Raw genomic sequence first — 18,762 nt, 5'->3', positions numbered from 1 at the left:
CAACTAAGTATATATGTTAAATGATAACCAAATTAATAACATATAATACCTAAATAACTTTGGCAAATATAGCATTAAATAATATTATAAGATGAAGAAAGAAAATATATATATATATATATATATATATATATATATATATATATATATATATATATATATATATATATATATATACTGCATTAAATAAACAAATAAACAAAATATATGAAATATAGGTGCTTAAATATAAAATCATATGAAAATAGCCAATAGATTAAATAAACCAATATTATTATACATGTTAAATTAGATAAATATATAATAACTAAAATAAAACATTTGGAAAAAAGCATTGCTAAATGAGTGAATGTGACACCTAAAACATGTTTCTATATGTTACACTTACACTGATAACCTGTTTAACAGGATTTCCCAATATTTCACAGCATCAACTAAATATATATGTTAAATAATAACCAAATCAATAACATATAATACCTAAATAACTTTGGCAAATATAGCATTAAATAATATTATAACATGAAGAAAAAAATATATGTACTGCATTAAAAAAAATAATAAATAAATAAACAAACAAACAAATATATGAAATTTAGATGTTTTAATAAATATAAAATCCAATGAAAATACCCAATAGATTAAGTAAACCAATGCTATAATAAAATACATGTTAAATTAGATAAATAAATAATAACCAAACAAAAACATATGAAAAAACATAGCTAAATGAATGAATTTGGCATATTTATTACAACAGGAAGACAAAATACCAAATTAAATGAATAAATAAACAAAATATATTAAACATAGCTACTTGAATAAATACACACTCATGAAAATAGCCAATAGATTAAATAAAACAATTCATTCATTCATTTTCTTTTCAGCTTAAGTCCCTTTATTAATCCAGGGTCGCCACAGCGGAATGAACCACCAACTTATCCAGCACGTTTTTCGCAGCAGATGCCCTTCCAGTCGCAACCCATCCCTGGGAAATAAATAAACCAATACTATAATAAAATATATGTTAAATTTGATAAATAGTTAAACAGTAACATATCAAAAAATAAAGCTAAATGAATGAATGTGACACCTTGCTATATGTTACACTTACACTGATAACTTGTTTAACAGGATTACACAGCAAAAACTAAAGATAAATAATTTCAACGTTTCAGCTGTAGAAAAGGAAAACAAAAAGAAAATGTAGCAAATATGATTTTTGGCCAAATATAACCATCCATACCTAGGAACCTAAAAGAAAACTTCTTACTGTGCATTTCCCCAAATGAGAGACTTAAACACCAGAATTAATGCTTTGGCAACATCTAGTGGACAACCACGTCAGTTTTTTCCAAGGGAAGGAGTTCCTGGTTCAGCTCGAGTGCATGATTATAGAGGAGCTGATGATACACTCCAGCCTTGCAGGTTCCCAGAGACAGTTATATGGACGTAAAATAAAGCATATTTCCTGACTAAATGCTTTATGAATGCGCGCCCGACCCGATTATTCATTGTTTTGTTTGTGTCACATCGCAGCAGCAGAGTCACGTACATCACGTAGCGGATGAATGAATCGGAAGTGAACGTGTCTTACAGCGACGTGTGATTCACTTTAACTGCGTATTACACAAACATCGTTAACGAGAAAGCAGCAGAGTGAAGGCTGGAGAAAACATTCGCTGAAAATACACATTTATGCCGAATTATGGAAACCTGCGTTCTGTTGTTGGGGCTTTTTCTCACTAGTGTCCACGTGACGACAGCAGGATCCGCTGCGCACAGGTGTTTCTGCCAGGTGAGAATCACTACGTTGAAGTCACACTGGAAATCAAATAAAGGGCATTAAATGACCACAGTATCATGCTGAAATATTTGGTCTATGTGAAACTATGATAGTTTGGTCATGCAGCATACCTGCCATGTGATTATTATGGTGAATATAGGCAAAATAAAAGTAATCAATCAGATATGTTGTCAGATAAATGTTCTCATAACGTTTAAAGGAAACCTGTAAATAAAACAGTGCTACTGTGGTATCACTAAGATGTTATTATATGCGTATTTATTGTTTTCATGCTTAATTTAGGTATGTTTCATTTATTTTTATGGTATTTTCTTTTTTTCATTTTAGTCATTTTAGTACAATGTTGGCATGTAAAATCTGAAATAAATGTAAGATTTTTTACATCTTTTGATAACTATAATAATCATGTTTTTCAATAAAAATCAGTAGCCAGAAAAGTCAAGTCGGTGACTATGCACAAATATTGAATCATTTTTGTATTCCCTTCTGTCTGTATATTAATACGGCATTAAAAATTATAATAAAACAAAACCCACACATTTAGTTTAGTTTATTTAAAAATTAACAGGACGGGGTATTGCAGCACAATTCCCTGATTGCGTCAAACACACACTCAAATCAATCTTTGACTAATAAAAATACTAATATATATATATATATATATATATATATATATATATATATATATATATATATATATATATATAACATGATAGAAAAACAATAATTAAAAAACAATCAGACACTAAAAATTAAAGTTATACAACAATTTTAGAGCACGAGGAAGAGATGTTTAGTTTTACTTCTGTGTATAGCAAATGTCTTGTATTGCCGAAGAAGGTAGGATAACATTGGAGCCTTAGGCAGGAAACAGTGCAGCGGTGATGTATTGAGTATTTTAATGAGAGTATGTTTGGTGGCTTCTTCACGTCTTTCACTTAGTGTTGGAAAAGTTAAAATCGGAAGACATATTATCAGACAGCATCGCTTTTAGATCCTCTCCAACTCCTCAGAGAGACTTTTGGGTAGTCCATCCCAGACTGCTACAGTATGTTTCAAAGTAGTATAGTCTTACCATCTGAAACCTTCACCATATGATGATACCATCACAGTATTTTTAATTTTAGATTGCTCTGTGACTGATAAATAAACCTGATCACTTTACTGTTGCTTTAATTGATTGGTTTTGTTATATCGAGGTCACCGGGACCCTCGATGATTGTGCTTGTGATGTTGAGACCATCGACAAGTTCAACAACAAGGACATTTTTCCCAAACTGCAGAAACTACTGTCATCTGACTACTTCCGGTTTTACAAGGTGATTTTATTGCCGAAAATATCTATTAATTCTTTATGCATTCACCTATAATATTTAATATTACACTCCTCCTTACCGTAGGTTAATCTAAACAACGGCTGCCCATTCTGGACAGACCACAGCCAGTGTGGACTCAAATACTGCGCTGTGAAACCTTGCTCTCCGGTGAGCTTTTTTATATTGTTATTTTGGATTTTTCTATGCGTCTTGTAATACTAATAGGCTCCTTATGTCTTTCTATACAGGATGAAGTACCAGAGGGCCTCAAATCCAGCAGTTATAAGGTACTAAAAAGTCAAAAGAGTGTATGTCGTTTAAGTTGGTGCAGGTGGATGTTGAATATTTTTGTTCTACAGTATTCAGAAAAGGCTAGTCATGATACTGAGGAATGCGAGAAGGCGGAGAAGCTTGGAGCTGTCAATGGTTCTCTGAGGTAAAACACATTTGAACTTTGTCTTGACATATCCAGTGTTGGGGAAAGCAACACATTACAATATTGAGTTCCTCCCCAAGAAAGTAACTAATTGTATTACTTAGTTACTTTTTTATGGAAAGTAATGCATTACGTTCCTTTTACGTTACATTTTCTTACCTGTATCTCTTTTAGACCTTGCAAGTTTTTTTTTCTTATATATATATATATATATATATATATATATATATATATATATATATATATATATATATATATATATATATATATATTTTTTTTTTTTTTTAAATATAGGAGTAATTAACAATGCACTGCATAACCTTCTATACCACATAAAAAAAATTATTAAACACATAAAATAATAATGTAGGACATTGTTATCTTCAGAGAACTTTCTGACCCCAGAGCTATACATTCCATATATATATATTAACGAAGGTTTAAAGCAATGTGTTAGCTACTTTTGTGTTATTAGTTAAGTAAAATCAATGTCCATTAGCCATGTTTTCATTCAGCAATGCAAATTAAATTTATGCGCAAAACTGGAATATCGCATGAAACATTTGGGAATGAAGCAACGTTTCCTTCCATTGAGTTCAAGAGAACAAAACCGTTACTTCCTGATAATCTGACACCAAATTTAAAAAGAAAAATGGAAGTATTGCTAGGTCCACCTATTGTACGTGTCTTTTCTATATAATATAATTTTACACTTTAGAAATTAAGTAAAGTGATAGGTTCATGGTTACGGTATCTTTATCTAATCATATTAACAAAAGATTTGAACTAGTTACGTATTTTGAATTATTAATTATAGTAATAGTAATTGTATTATTGGTAGCCAAATGCTATTTTATTCTGTATAGTTGTTACATTTTCACTTCTTGGAAGATTTGCGTGTTCCACTAATGTTTTCCATAAAGGATGGTCGTCACTTCTTTCTCATATGTAACATTTAAAAATGTTCAGCCCATGTGAAATCTGTGCATGCACAATTACGCAGATATTTAACCTATCATTGAGTCCATTTATTTACTTGTGGAGTTGTGTGTAAATTTGAATTAATTCCATTTTTAAATGAACTACAGTAATATTACTGACTAATATGAAAATATTAATATGATTAATTTACAATAAAGTTTGTAAAATAATATTCTCTGTCTTTAAGTAGAAACGTATGAGAGACTTGCTTTGTTTACCAAATAAGTGGATCTAATTGAATTTGCAGGTGTTATTTTTCATTTCATATATTAAGTTTTTAGTTATGATACTCCAAAAATAATTCCACATAAATCTGCAAATTGTGCACAAAATCCTGCGCAGAAATAGCAAAAGATGTCTGCAGATTCTGTCTGGCCCTACTCATCGCCCACCCAAACACACCTGTCACTTTCCACCATTTTTGTTATACGTAATCTGTTAAAGCATCACATGACTTTTTTTGATGCGCATCCTGGAATTTATTCAGTTAATGCGTTCCAAAGTTTACCCTACTCATAATTGTGTTATGTGCATTTTTAAATGTATCTTGGAGTTTCCATCCAAGGTTTTTTTTTATGTGAAATTCCAAAATGTCCAGGTGGATGGAAATGCAGCTATTGAGACCCTTTTCCATTTCTTGAATGTGTTCAGAGTAATGAGGACACTTCTAATGCAGAAATATAAAGCTCTGGCCTGCCATCTTGGTTTCTGGAGAGCAAATTCTCACATTAAGTGCCTGATTCAACGTGACTACATTAATGTTTTTTTTTAGTTAACTAATTTAATTTTTTAAAAAGGAACTTAAGGGCGGCACGATGGCTCAGTGGTTAGCACTGTCGCCTCACAGCATGAAGGATGTGTGGAGTTTGCATGTTCTTCCCATGTTTCCCCCACAGTCCAAAAGACATGTGCTATAGCTGAATTGAATAAACAAAAGTGGTCGTAGTGTTTGTGTGTAAACAAGTGTGTATTGGTGTTTCCCAGTACTGGGTTGCAGCTCGAAGGGCATCCGCTGAGTAAAACATATGCTGGATAAGTTGCCGGTTTATTCCACAGTGGCGACTGCTGATTAATAAAAGGACTAAGCCAAACAGAAAATGAATGAATAAAATTGTCTGTAGTGTATGAGTGTGTATGGATGTTTCCCCAGTACTGGGTTGCAGTTGGAAGGGTATCCGCTGTGTAAAACATATGCTGGATAAGTTGGCGGTTCCTTCCACTATGGTGACTTCAGATGAATAAAGGGACTAAGCTGAAGCAAAAAAAATGAATGGATGAATGAAAAAGGTAAATATTATTACAACTTAAATATTATTACTTAATTATTATCACATAACTTGCGTTACTTGTAATTTGTTACCCCCAACACTGGACATATCACATTTTTGTCAAGAATACTAGAAATGTTTTACTTATCCTTGTTTGTTTTCTCTCGTAGTGATGAGACACGTCAGGCTCTTCAGGAGTGGAAGAAATACGACGATGAATCTGATCGCTTCTGCATGTTGGACGGTAATCAATAGTTTAAGTTTTAGATCAGTCACTTGCTTTGCTTTTAATTGGAAGTGTCTGATAATTAGCAAGTGCACATTGACCTGCAAAGAGCTGCAGACTTTATTCATGCATCATAGATTTTCTCTTTCTGTAGATGAGGACTCTCCTGAATCACAGTATGTTGACCTTCTGCTCAACCCAGAGCGTTTTACTGGTTATATAGGAGCCGAGGCCTGGCGGATCTGGAACAGCATATATGAGGAGAACTGCTTCAAGTAAGGAGTCACACGTAGGCATGGGCCGGTATAAGACTCTGATAGTATGATAACCCTTGAAAAAAATATCACGGTCAATTTATGGTATTGGGATTACTCCTCTAAAACATATTCTTTTTAAATGTCTGGGTAAAAAATAACTAAAAACTTTTTTTCCCCTTTGAACACACTATATTTTATTTTAAGAAACATTTATAAACAATAAACAATATTTTGGAACAGTAAACATGTCAGGCTAAATCATTCAGATAAATCACTGACCTCTGCTGTCTTCATTTAGTTTCAAAAACACTGATTTCTTTACATGTTGAATAGGCATCTTTTGATATCTTTCTTTTATTTGGATATACATAAGCCACTGCTCTGTCCTGGTAGCATGCTTGTATGTTGGTGCATAAGAGATTAGTTTTTCAAATGTTTCCTGAACCGTGGGCTGACCAGTAGAATTTGATGTGGAGGGTCCACTGCTGGAGGTACTGTTGCCATAAAAATTAAATAAATTGCTGAAAAATCCAGCTTAAACCAGCCTAGGCTGGTTGGCTGGTTTTAGCTGGTTGACCAGCCTGGTTTTAGAGGGGGTTTGGCCATTTCCAGGCTGGTTTCTAGCCATTTCCAGCCTGGTCTTAGCTGGTCAGGCTGAAAAATGACCAGCTAAAACCAGCTTGACCAGCCTGGTTTGAGCTGGACATGGCTGGTTTTGGCTGGACTCCCAGCCTAGCTAGGCTGGTCAAGCTGGTTTTAGCTGGTCATCTCCCAACCTGATCAGCTAAGAAGGCTGGAAAGGCTGTAAAACCAGCCTGGATTAAAATCCACCTATAATCTGCACCTTAATTACGACTTCAAAATTTGTATGAATTATCACTGACTGTTATAAAAACTGCTATCCATAACATTTATTCTGTTATTTTTCAGACCATATTCAGTTAATCGGCCTCTAAATCCTTTGGCATCAAACAGTGGTGAGCATTTACTACTTTTTACTTAGAAAATTTCTCAATTTGAATCACATTTATATTCAGTTCAGTCATATAAGTCATGCTTATGAACCATAACCCTAATAATCACCTCTCTCTCTTTCTTTTCCTTTACTTTAGGAGATGATGGTAATATTTCGCTTTCCAAATGATTTGATTGGCTAGAAATTGATATTCTGTCTTTTAATTATTATCATTATTATTAAAGGGCAGGGGTTTTACCGCTGGCTTGAGGGTGAGTGACTCCATAAGTGTTTTATTTCATAATATAAAACTGTATGATTTACTTGACAGTCTTTGCATTGTTTCCCCAGGACTGTGTGTGGAAAAACGAGCTTTCTTCAGGCTGATCTCAGGACTGCACGCCAGTATTAACATACACCTGAGCGCCAGATACCTACTAGATGGTTAGCTTTTATTACAACTTTCATCTTTTCTGTCAGCTTGTTCAGAATGTTTAATAGTTGAATTTGCTTCGATTGATCAGAGAATTGGTTTGAAATGAAGTGGGGACACAACGTCTCTGAGTTCCAGCAGAGGTTTGATGAAGATCTGACCAAAGGCGAGGGCCCAAAGAGGCTTCGTAACCTCTACTTTCTGTACCTCATTGAGCTGCGGGCTCTGGCCAAAATCCTCCCTTATTTCGAGCGCTCAACCTTCCAGCTGTACACCGGCCAGGACACACAAGATGACCAGAACAAGAAACTGCTGCTAGAGCTCCTCCATGTGGCCAAGTAAGAGCACTGCAAGACCATTGGATGATTAGAATAGAAATCATCACATTTTAGATCTTATTTAGCTAATATTTGTACTGGTTAACTTTTGTAAAATGTATATTTTGAAATGCTTATATTTTGTTGATAATGACTGATCTTTTTTGGGGAAAATATGTTTTGTCACACATTAGATTACACATTAATGTAACTTTACAAAATGGCACTAAATTATATTGTGTTTTCAGACTTTTTTGGACATTTAATTCATTTTGACATTAACATTTGAAATTTATTTTACATTTGACTATTAAATGTTTCATATACTCGCCAAGTATTACTTTAATGAGGTGCTAAGCAACTGTTAAAGGGATGATAGTTCACTCAGAAATAAAATTTGTCATGGATTTTCTCATCCTTTACTTAGCTTTGTTTGTTGCTACAGAAAAAAAGAAGATATTTTGAAGAATGTTGGTATTTGTTTTTCCTACTATGGATGTCAATGGTTACAGGTTTCCAACATTCTTCAAAATATCTTTTTTTTTTTCTTTCCCTCATTTCGTCAATTGGTGAAGTTTTGTTCCTTGCCACTGGCTTGATTGAATTGGGACTTGTAGAGCTGTGCATCGATAGATTTGCTCTTCAGTGTTTGGACTCTCAGCAGTGAAAATTAAACCCGACTGAATCGAACTAAACTGAACTTTAACTCTGAAAACTAGACTGACATGGTTTCAATTTACTATTATCTTCTATGTTAAGCTGCTTTTACACAATCTACATTGTAAAAGCGCTGGAGAAATAAAGATCAATTGAATCTTCATTTGGATTTAAGAGAATGAAAAAACTTGAACAGGTTTGTGACAAGTAAAGGGTGACAGAATTTAAAATTTTGGTTGAATTATCCCTTTAAATCATTTACAACAATTCGGAATGTGTGATACCCAGTATAGTGAAGTCATGTAATGAATTTCAGCATTATAATAATATTAATATTTATTTGCAGGTCTTTTCCATTGCATTTTGACGAGACTGCTCTATTTGCTGGAAATAACAAGGAAGCCATGAAACTGAAGGTAAGTTTGTCTTTTCCAAATGTACATTAATGTTACAGAACCACACATATTCAAAGAAGTGAAATGCATCATATCGTGTTCCCTGACCATAGGAAGACTTTAAGCTCACCTTCAAGAACATCTCGCGCATCATGGACTGTGTCGAATGCTTTAAATGCAGACTTTGGGGAAAACTGCAGGTAATATAAAAGTGTTTAACTGCCATTCACTGCATGCAAAATAAAAGTCTGTTTTGACATGATACATATTGTTACACACAGTTGAAGTCAGATTGATTTTTCTTTTTTTAATATATATATTTTTTAATATTTTTTTAATATTTCTCCAAATGAGTAAGGAAATGTTCACAGTATGTCTGATAATATTTTTTTTTCTTCCGGAGAAAGTCTTATTTTTTGTTTTGACTAGAATAAAAGCAGTTTTAATTTTTTCAAAAACTAATTAAGGTCAAAATGATTAGCCCCTTTAAGCTATGTTTTTTCGATAGTCTACAGAACAAACCATCATTATACAATAACTTGCCCAATTACCCTAATCTGCCTAATTAACCTAGTTAAGCCTTTAAATGTCACTTTAAGCTGCACTGAAGTGTCTTGAAAAATATCTAGTCAAATATTATTTACTGTCATCATAATTCTCTCCGTTAAACAGAAATTGGGGGGAAAAAAACTAAACGGGGGCTTAATAATTCTGACTTTAACTGTAGTTATGTATATATAATCCATAGAAACAAAACTATACCACACAATTTTGCTACACAGATATTCAAATTGATATATAAATTGAATCATATTCATTTTATATTTCAATATAAATAATTTCTCAAATATATGCATGCGTATGCACAATCATTCACACACCATAACAAACTTTTATTTTGAATACCATTAATCATGATTTTTTTTTTTTTTTGCCCAGGGGTCCGTTCTTCGTACGTGGATTACTCAGTTAGCTGGATTTGGATATTGACGATTTGACATGATCCAGGATCGTTTCGTTCTTCAAAGCTGATCCGAGAGTTGTTGTCATGGCAACAGTTCTGCTAGGTCAAACCTGATCGGGAGCAGGTTCAATTCATATAAACAGGATTAGATCGGCTCAGTTCAAGCAAAGATAATACAGTAAGTATGTTCCGAATTCTGATATTTTCTTACAGTAGTAGTTATATACACTTGGGAAAATGGTACATATTTTTTAACTATATATATATAAAGTTAAAGTCATTAATAAAATAAATAAAGTTATACATATTAATAAAACGTATGCAATCTTCACCCCCGAAATGAACAAAGACTGCCATCTGGTGGTGCAAAGAGAAAACTTATTGGTATGAACTTTTTAGATCGCTTAGTACAAATTGTGTATAATAGAAATGCACAATATGTGACTTTTTTTTAAAGCAATAATACATTTATGCAGTCATAAACATGTTTTGATAGTTAATATGCCAGTGATTGATGCTTCACAAAAGTTGCAGACGCCTTTACCAATATGAAAATGCTTTTGTAAACAACCAGTTATTCTTTACACCGATTAAAAAACGGCTACTATTATAAAGAAAATCTTTTCTAAATGTAGAACTAAATACATTGATTTGCATTGAAATGCATGATGAATACTCTTGTCTTGACAAATGAAAGTGTAAAGCCTGCAGCTCACAACAAATGTGGAAAGTTCTTGCGTGTCATATTAAACAAACCGTTTACTGCTAATTTGATGTAATTTTGCTCACATGGATAATTGAATATTAATCAGATGATGTCATTACGCTGCTTTGCCGTCAGCCAATCATTGCATTGCTGATCATGATTTCGAGGATCGATAGATCAGTCCTTCACAACACACGCACCGATCTCAGATCAGTTTATCCAGACATTCTAATCTAATTCGCGAACTTGTTTGAAGAACCAAATTAGCGAGAGATCAGTTATCAAGATTAAAAGATCCAGGATCTGCCAAATAATCTTAGATCATTTAAGCGAGGTACGAAGAACGGACCCCAGCACTTTTAAAAATAAATAAATAGTAAAGACAGTGACTGACAATGTTATTAGTGTAGATATGTGAAGCTCACTGAATGTCTCTCATAGACCCAAGGCCTGGGAACAGCACTGAAAATCCTGTTTTCAGAAAGGCAAATAGAGGCCATGCCCAACACAAGCAACACCAATCCATCATTTCAGCTCAGTCGGCAGGAAATTGTGTCTTTGTTCAACGCTTTCGGAAGGTACGTCATGAAAAATCTGTGAATATCTCTTTTCTTTTTTTTATGTATATATTGCAGAGCTTCTGAATGCTTGATTTTACTCTATTTGATTGAGTTAGATTTTTTAGTAAACAAAAACAAACTTATGGTTAAAAACATTTTTCATAACTGAGAAAGAGAAAATCTAAATGAAGTTGATTTTAAGGTAAGTGGTTGGAAACAGTTAATACTGTATGTGCTGAACTTAACCAAACAAATTACATTAGTAATGTGTTCAGCTTGACTTGTTTATTTAAATTCAGAACTTATAAATAGTTTGCAACCACTTACCTTAAAAACATTTAGTAAATCCAAGTGAATCGTTTTTTTTTTTTCAGTGCAGATATGCTTGTGATACTTTGTTAAAATATCAAGAGAAATATGATTTTCATGATGGATAAATATAAAACACAAAACTAAACTTACCTCTCGCTATCTCTATGTATTGTTTGTAGCACGTCCTTGTAATTTAATTTGATCTCAGTTCTATGGGGTATATGCCGAAGCATGCTAATAGGACTTTTAATATGCCAGTAACCTGGGTTAAGCGCTTCCGGCGAATTGAATGCCAATGCAAAATCCGGTGCGTTTAAGGTCTGTTTTCTTTAAAAATTAGCGATCTCCACTAGCTGAGTGATATCTGATTTAAAGTGGGTCTCAGATTGTACAAGAAGCACTGCATTAAATTACATTTCCCCCGCCATATCTTTATAATATGAGCATTTATTTTACCCCAGTATATTCAATGGAGCTTCAGCGTAAGCCTGCCGATTCTGACGGGTGCGTGCGAGTAAACAGCTTTTTGTCTCGTTTTACGCTTGAGCAACTAAATAAATGCTAAAGTTTATTTAACTGAATGTATTTTAATGACATTACAACATCGATGCTGTACAAGGAACCGTATAAAATGGAAAAAAGTTTACAATAACAGGTCACCAGAAGTGTATCAGCATGGGAACAGCACTAGCTCGGCATATACCCTATTGACTGTAAGTTCCCCCGACAGCAGTGACTTGCAGAAAAAAGCTAGATTATGTCTTTTTTATGTGTCCTTTTTTTGTTTCTTTCAGAATCTCCACAAGTGTCAGAGAGTTGAAGAACTTCAGATCGTTGTTGTCGAAACTCAAACAGTGACTGTAAAAATGTTTCAGGAGAGAGCCACAGTCCAGACTGACATGCACAAACACATGACATTTCCCATGTTTGGTTATATACAGTAGGTGACTGTATTCAGAAAGATGCTTTATATGAATTGTTGTTGAATTGCACTGCACTATTATGCCCTACATCGAGCACTTAAGCCAATTTGCATTATTAAGTGTCTAATATGAAAATGCATTTGACATATTGAAGAGATGACTGTAAAAATAGGCTAATACGTGAACATACTTGAACTGGTTTTCAAGAGGAATAAAGTGTATTTTGCAGTAAAGGTGGCATTTGTATATGGTTTAAGTATGAATGTTTTTTGGAAATTACCATTTTGAGAACAAACAAATGGCAGTAAAATGTGCTGATGAAATTGTCGTATTTTTTTGTTCACTTTTGTGAGCAAACTAACTAATTAAATTTAAATAATGTTTTTATAGAGTTAGTTTCCCCAAAATGGAAATTCTGTTATTAATTGATTGACCCTCATGACCTTTGATCATCTTCGTAACACAATTTAAGATATTGTAGATGAAATCCATAAGTTCTCTGACCATCTATAAAAGACAACAACAAACCAGAGAGTCCAGAAGATTGAAATAACAAGAGGGTGAATAATAATTAACAGAATTTTCAGTTTGGAGTGAACTAATCCCTTTATGTTCTTAACGCTTCTGAAATTAAAACATTGTTTTACTGTAAACATCATAACGAAATGTAATAAAAATAGCGAGGATATACACTCCAAAAATATAGTTTTGCTCATGGTTTAAACTGCATATAATGAGCTGAATCAACTTTTTTTTGTGGACAACTTAATTCTTTTATTTTCATTCCACTTAAATTTGTAAAAACAATCTAACTTAATTAACAACAGCCATATCACAAAGCAGCCCAAGACTCACTGAAGCTAAGCAGGGCTGAGTCAGTACCTGGATGCAACATAATGAAGCTGCAGGCCCGGAGACCCAACCGCACGCTCAGACGGCTAGACCTGCACTTCCAGACCTTCACAGTGCCACCTGCTGGTTGAAAGATCGACTAACCTGAATTCAGCTGCTTATAAATTGTAACTTAAACTATTTTTCTACTATAAACTATTACGCTATGATTGAATACATTATTATATTATTATAAAACATACTACATTTTGATTTAATACAATTATGTTGTATTTATATTAATTGTATTTGTAAATAGATAGAATTCAACATTTTCAGACATTTGTTTTTTATCATTTATCACCGTTTCGTATTGAGTTGAGGGAATGAACATTATCTTCATACACAATAAATCTCTTCATTTACAATAAATTATAGTACTCTAGGTAGTTTTCTCACAACAAACTTTATTTTTGTGTACTTTTTCATGAGGTCCTACAAGTCATCAAGCTGTAAACAATGCAGAGGAAAATGCTGAAAAAATAATGATTGGATTCATAATAAGTTTTTAATTAGAAAATAACATCAAATAAAATAAATGCTTTACATTGTTGTTGGGTAGATTTTTCCATTTCTCGAGCAAAAACAGTGGAAATATCTGCAGCATTTGGTGCACTGTATTAGTGTTGGCAGAGACCAGACCTCCCTTTTTGAATAGTAAAATCAATCTGGGGGAAAAAAAAAAAAAAAAAAAAGTCACAAGCAAATTATTATTGCTTTAATCTAAGAGAGCTCATATTGGAAATCCTATGCAGATATTTTGATTTCCAAAAAAACTTATTTGTAATCATTACAGAACTTATTAATAATTGATAAACTGTTATTGTCTTTGGTAGCACTTTCAGATAGATAATACCAATGTACTGTAGACCTACATGGCACTAAAATTTCTTTCAAATAATATTTGCCTTATATATTATATATTTTATTTTAACATTTTTACTTTGTTTTTTATTTTACCAGAAAACACTGCTAGAAAACTGTCCCAGAATTTTAAAATAACACCGAAAATAAAAACAAGCTGTAAATATCATAAAATAATGCTATCTTTTGGCACTAATTTTGATCAAATCAAACACTGAAATAATTTTTTGTTAATGTAATATTTTACGCCACATTGATTTATGCCATTAAACCTGGTTGTTTTCAGGAATCGCTTTAATAATCAATAACCTTATACTGGCGTGTCTGCAGTTGCTACTTGCTAGCAGTTGGGTCTCCCTACCTTGCCGCTTAACCCAACCCAACAGCAGGTGGCACTGTCTGAGAAAATGATAGGTCTGGAAGTGCAGGTCTGTGCGAGCAGGTCTGAGCGTGCAGTTGGGTCTCCGGTAGAGATGCGCGGATGGGCTATTATTTCATCCGCAACCGCATCACAAAACTCATCATCCGTCCGCCATCCATCCGCACTAACATTTTTGACCAAATTTTAAAACCGCACCCGCCCGCCATCTGCTGACTGAGCTCTTTATTTGAATGGCTTATTCCTTTTTATTATTAAATGAATGTTTCTTTATTGATTATTAGAAAAAAGAGAATGACTTTAATGACATGCAGTTAATCCAAACGTGCAAGTCAAATCCAGCATTAATTGACGCTTTGAAGTGACGCTAAACAATACGAGGACGTGTCTTTTCACTTGATTCGATTCCTCAGTCGGTCCTTGAGTCTTTTCCTTGCGTCCTTCCCTCGCATCCTATAGGGGTGGAAAGACGAGGAAAGAAAGCAAGGAAAGGAAACGAGGATACACAAATAAGAAATGAGAAGCACCCCTATAAAGCACTCAGAATATCAGCAGTGAAATTCGTCTCCAATTGGCGCACAGGGACAAAAATAAATAAATAGCCTAAATTAAACGCACTGTACTGTACAATTTTTTTTATTATTATTGTAGCCTAGAAAACGCATTCTGACACATCATTTCAACATTCAGACGAGAGCGCCTGGCCTCTAATGCGCCCTGCTGCACTGAAGGAGCGCTCGCTCACAGCACTTGTTGCTGGAATGCATAGAATTCTCTTGGCAAGGTGCTGTAGACGTGGGAATGACTGCCTTGTTTCTCCCAAAAGGAAAGTAGATTTTCCTCTGCTGATCAGTCTATACGGAAGTTTGTAGATGAAGACTTCTGTACTTCATCCAGAATTAGTGTATCCGATTCCTCCTCTCATTCTGTGAAGTCAGTCCTAGGCTTTTACGTTGGTGCGCCAGCTATGTGTACAAAAACAGTACAACCGCCCACCACCCGCCCGAATATAATTAAAATATTATTTTTCGTCACGTCATCCGCCCGATCCGCGGTTTATCCGCGGCTGTAACCGCCATCCGCGCATCTCTAGTCTCCGGGCCTGCAGCTTCACCTTACTCCCTGGATGGGAGACCACATGGGAAAACTAGGTTGCTGTTGGAAGTGGTGTTAGTAAGACCAGCAGAGGGCGCTTAACCAGTGGTCTGTGTGAGTCCTAATGCCCCTGCAAAGTGAAGGGGACACTATAGGAGAATTACCAACCTACATCATAGTGGCTGCAAAAAAAGACCGGTTGCAATAGTAAACATGTCGTGTTGTGTGGAAGGATGAGAAATTCGAAGACATCTTTGGCTTACAGCCATCATAAGAGCTGAATGGAGTGAGGACCTAATTAAAAATGCTGGACTCTGCAGTTCTCATTTTCATATCAGGTAAGTTCACGCTATGCTGAATCATACACACTACTCGTTTTTGATTGCAGCAATGATTTCAGCAAAAACAGGTAAATATGGTGAATTAAACTGCGGACACTGAATGCTTAGAATGAAATGTAAAAATGTAAGTTAACATACCCTGCCGCACAGGTGCAGTTCACTGTCAGAATGCAGTTGTTTTGCTTGATGATTACTCAGGCCTTGTATAGTTCCGTCATCTTTCCTTGTCTTTGGCTAGGCAGAACCTCGATTTTTAGCACTACAAAGTTTTGAATCTGGTAATCATGGAGAATTATTTCTTGCACATGACCACACAGAACAACATCGTTGGCATGCAAAGACTTGTAGACCTTTAAACTTCTCTCTTGTAAAATCACCTAGAGCTTGTCGATTCAACTCATTTTAAATAAGTAGTTTAAACAAGAAGCGAAATCATTATTGTGAGTGTATATAGGAGGATTATATTTAGAAATGTTCTCTCATAATAGATTTGGAATTTAAATGGAATTAAGCAAACACGAGTGTTGGATGTATTTAGTGATTTTTGGAGAGGACTGTGTGTGCTTTTCATTGTACATTTGCATTGTTCATTTTAAATGTACATCTAAGAAGAATTGAATTGAATTAGAGAAGGTTCACAAGCTCCTCTGTCCTAATTTAAGCTGCTTCATGAGATTTAACCACTACAAATTCAATTGTGGCCGAGAAGCCAAAACACAATTACACTTGACAGTTCTAAAGAGAAAAATGGAAGGGCATCCGCTGTGTAAAACATGCTGGATAAGTTGGTGGTTCATTCTGCTGTTGTGACCCCAGATTAATAAAGGGACTAAGCTGAAAAGAAAAAGAATGAATGAATGTGCAGGTCAGTAGTTAGCACGGTCACCTCACAGCAAGAAGGTTGCTGGTTTAAGTCCCGGCTGGGCCAATTGGCATTTGTGTTGACGTGGGTTTCCTCCGGGTGTTCCGGTTTCCCCCACACTCCAAAAAAGAGAGCTATAGGTGCTAAAATGGAAATAGTGTATATATGAGTGTGTGTAAATAAGTGTGTACGGGTATTTTTCTAATACTGGGGTGTGGCTGGAGGGCATCCGTTGTGTAAAACATAAGCCGGAATAGCTTGCGGTTCATTCCACTGTGGCGAGAAGAGAATGAATGAATGTGCAGTTCATGCTAAAATTGTTCCAAACCTATATGAATTTCTTTCGTATGCTCAATACAGAAGATAACATTATTAAGAATGTTGGTTAAGAAACCATATCTGATCTGCTGACATTTTATTTTTATTTTCTATACTATGGACACCAATAGGAACCAGGAACTGTCCCAAATGCTGAAAAAATGAACATAAGAGTAAAACGATTCTCTTATTTGCTTAAATCCTCCCTTTAATTTGCTGTAATGTTCTTAATACAGAATATCCTGATCAAAAAGTGATCGATACGCATGTATTTTTTTAAAACAGTGCAATAAAACTTTATTTTTTTTATGGTAGTGCTTGTGTACATCTTTAATGGACTAAACATGGGTAAACTAGTTACATTCAATGGCCTCAAACAAAACAACAAAAGTCTTACTTGCTCTTTTGCGAGAGTCAAGAGTTGATATGACAAATTTGACAGTAACATTTTTTCAGACCAGACTCACATTTATAAATTAACTTTTAAAAAGGAAATCTCATACAAAGCCCCATCCCGTTTGCGGTTTGTCAGGAAATGAGCATTGAATTAAAATGCGTAACCTTTTCCATCAATTAAGCTACAGATCAGCTGACAGAAAGCAAGGACTGAAGGCCGACTTAAAACATCCAAATCAATTAAAAATCACCCACTTTTTCATACAGCATACACACACAAAACCCTGCATGACGCAATTTAAAACAACACACACTAAAGAGAAATCCAATACCAAAGCAGGTGCGTGTTGAGTTTTAATCTTAGAGCTGACCGTATATCATATCTGAAGATTGCTTCAGCCAAATGATTGTTGATATCTTTAGCCAATAAAATATATGGAGCAGCAAATCAGGGTAGGGGGGATTAAAAATATATCTTATTTTCTTCACTAAAACACAAACAACTGACATTTAAGGAACATACAGGACATCGATTGCTGAGCTATCGCGTACCTGAAATACAATTAACCAGGAATGATGATATAAAGCTTATTTTCAACATTAATTTTGTGCAAAATGTTTTCGTTTAGGAAAAAATTCATCAATGGCACCATTTCAGGAGAACCACATACTAGATTTGACAAACAAATATGCAGGTACTGCAAAATCACCCACAAGCCTCTTTGAAACATCCTTCAAAAGCCAAATATTAGCAGATATGAGTGGAGTTAATCGTCATAATCAAGCCTAGTAGATACACACTAAATCCTAATGGTCAGCATGGCATTGTGGGAAATGGGCGGGTGTATGCGAGGCATGGAAATCCACCATTGGAGGCTTGAAGCACGAGCTCTTTGGCAAACGTAATAAAGGAACATCAATGTCAGTGCACTTTGGGTCCAAGTTCCAACAAATCCAGAATGTTCTCTCACACATCCTTCAAATCCATGAAATAATACACAAAAACACACATGCTCCGCCAAAAAACCCGACATATTTTGGCCTAGAACTATTCCAGTTGACCCGAAATATGAAACGCAGGCCCATAATAAGTGCAAAAA

General features: G+C 34.6%; 2 protein-coding genes and 1 long non-coding RNA gene across 4 annotated transcripts in view; 1 reads left to right on the top strand and 2 right to left on the bottom strand.

Annotated features, from left to right (window-relative positions):
• Positions 1-592: 592 nt before the first annotated feature.
• LOC147833037 (uncharacterized) lies at positions 593-1,779 on the bottom strand. Of its 2 annotated transcripts, none has more exons than XR_015513176.1 (2): positions 1,277-1,779; positions 593-991 (listed from the first exon to the last, which is right to left on the bottom strand). It is a non-coding gene; the product is annotated as an uncharacterized LOC147833037 (long non-coding RNA). The 2 variants fall into 2 exon arrangements; XR_015513177.1 differs by having other exon boundaries at positions 1,347-1,483.
• On the top strand, positions 1,543-12,749 carry ero1a (endoplasmic reticulum oxidoreductase 1 alpha). Its single transcript, NM_200350.2, has 16 exons — positions 1,543-1,801; positions 3,010-3,129; positions 3,211-3,294; positions 3,375-3,413; positions 3,486-3,562; positions 5,982-6,055; positions 6,192-6,312; positions 7,225-7,271; positions 7,407-7,415; positions 7,495-7,521; positions 7,601-7,693; positions 7,774-8,020; positions 9,003-9,072; positions 9,165-9,251; positions 11,163-11,299; positions 12,388-12,749. The coding sequence occupies exons 1-16, from the start codon at positions 1,712-1,714 to the stop codon at positions 12,449-12,451; spliced, it is 1,386 nt and encodes a 461-aa protein (NP_956644.2). The 5' UTR covers positions 1,543-1,711; the 3' UTR covers positions 12,452-12,749.
• A 4,788-nt stretch (positions 12,750-17,537) lies between these two features.
• gpr137c (G protein-coupled receptor 137c) overlaps positions 17,538-18,762 on the bottom strand; it is a 49,777-nt gene continuing 48,552 nt past the window's right edge. Inside the window, exon 7 of the mRNA XM_087288975.1 lies at positions 17,538-18,762. This exon is cut by the window's right edge and continues 494 nt beyond it. The gene's annotated coding sequence lies outside the window, so the exon portion shown is untranslated.

This window comes from Danio rerio, chromosome 17, assembly GCF_052040795.2.
Source record: "Danio rerio strain M-AB ecotype USA chromosome 17, GRCz13ab, whole genome shotgun sequence".
In the NCBI taxonomy this organism is placed as follows: Eukaryota; Metazoa; Chordata; class Actinopteri; order Cypriniformes; family Danionidae; genus Danio; species Danio rerio.
The sequence above is the reverse complement of the archived record's forward strand: the minus strand, read 5'-3'. Positions and strand labels throughout refer to the sequence as shown.

Bases quoted from the DNA above. Each gene is read 5' to 3' on its own strand.
- ero1a (NM_200350.2), top strand. From the start codon at position 1,712: ATGGAAACCTGCGTTCTGTTGTTGGGGCTTTTTCTCACTAGTGTCCAC. The intron at 3,130-3,210 runs GTGATTTTATTG...TCCTTACCGTAG, and splicing joins ACTACTTCCGGTTTTACAAG to GTTAATCTAAACAACGGCTG. The intron at 3,295-3,374 runs GTGAGCTTTTTT...CTTTCTATACAG, and splicing joins CTGTGAAACCTTGCTCTCCG to GATGAAGTACCAGAGGGCCT.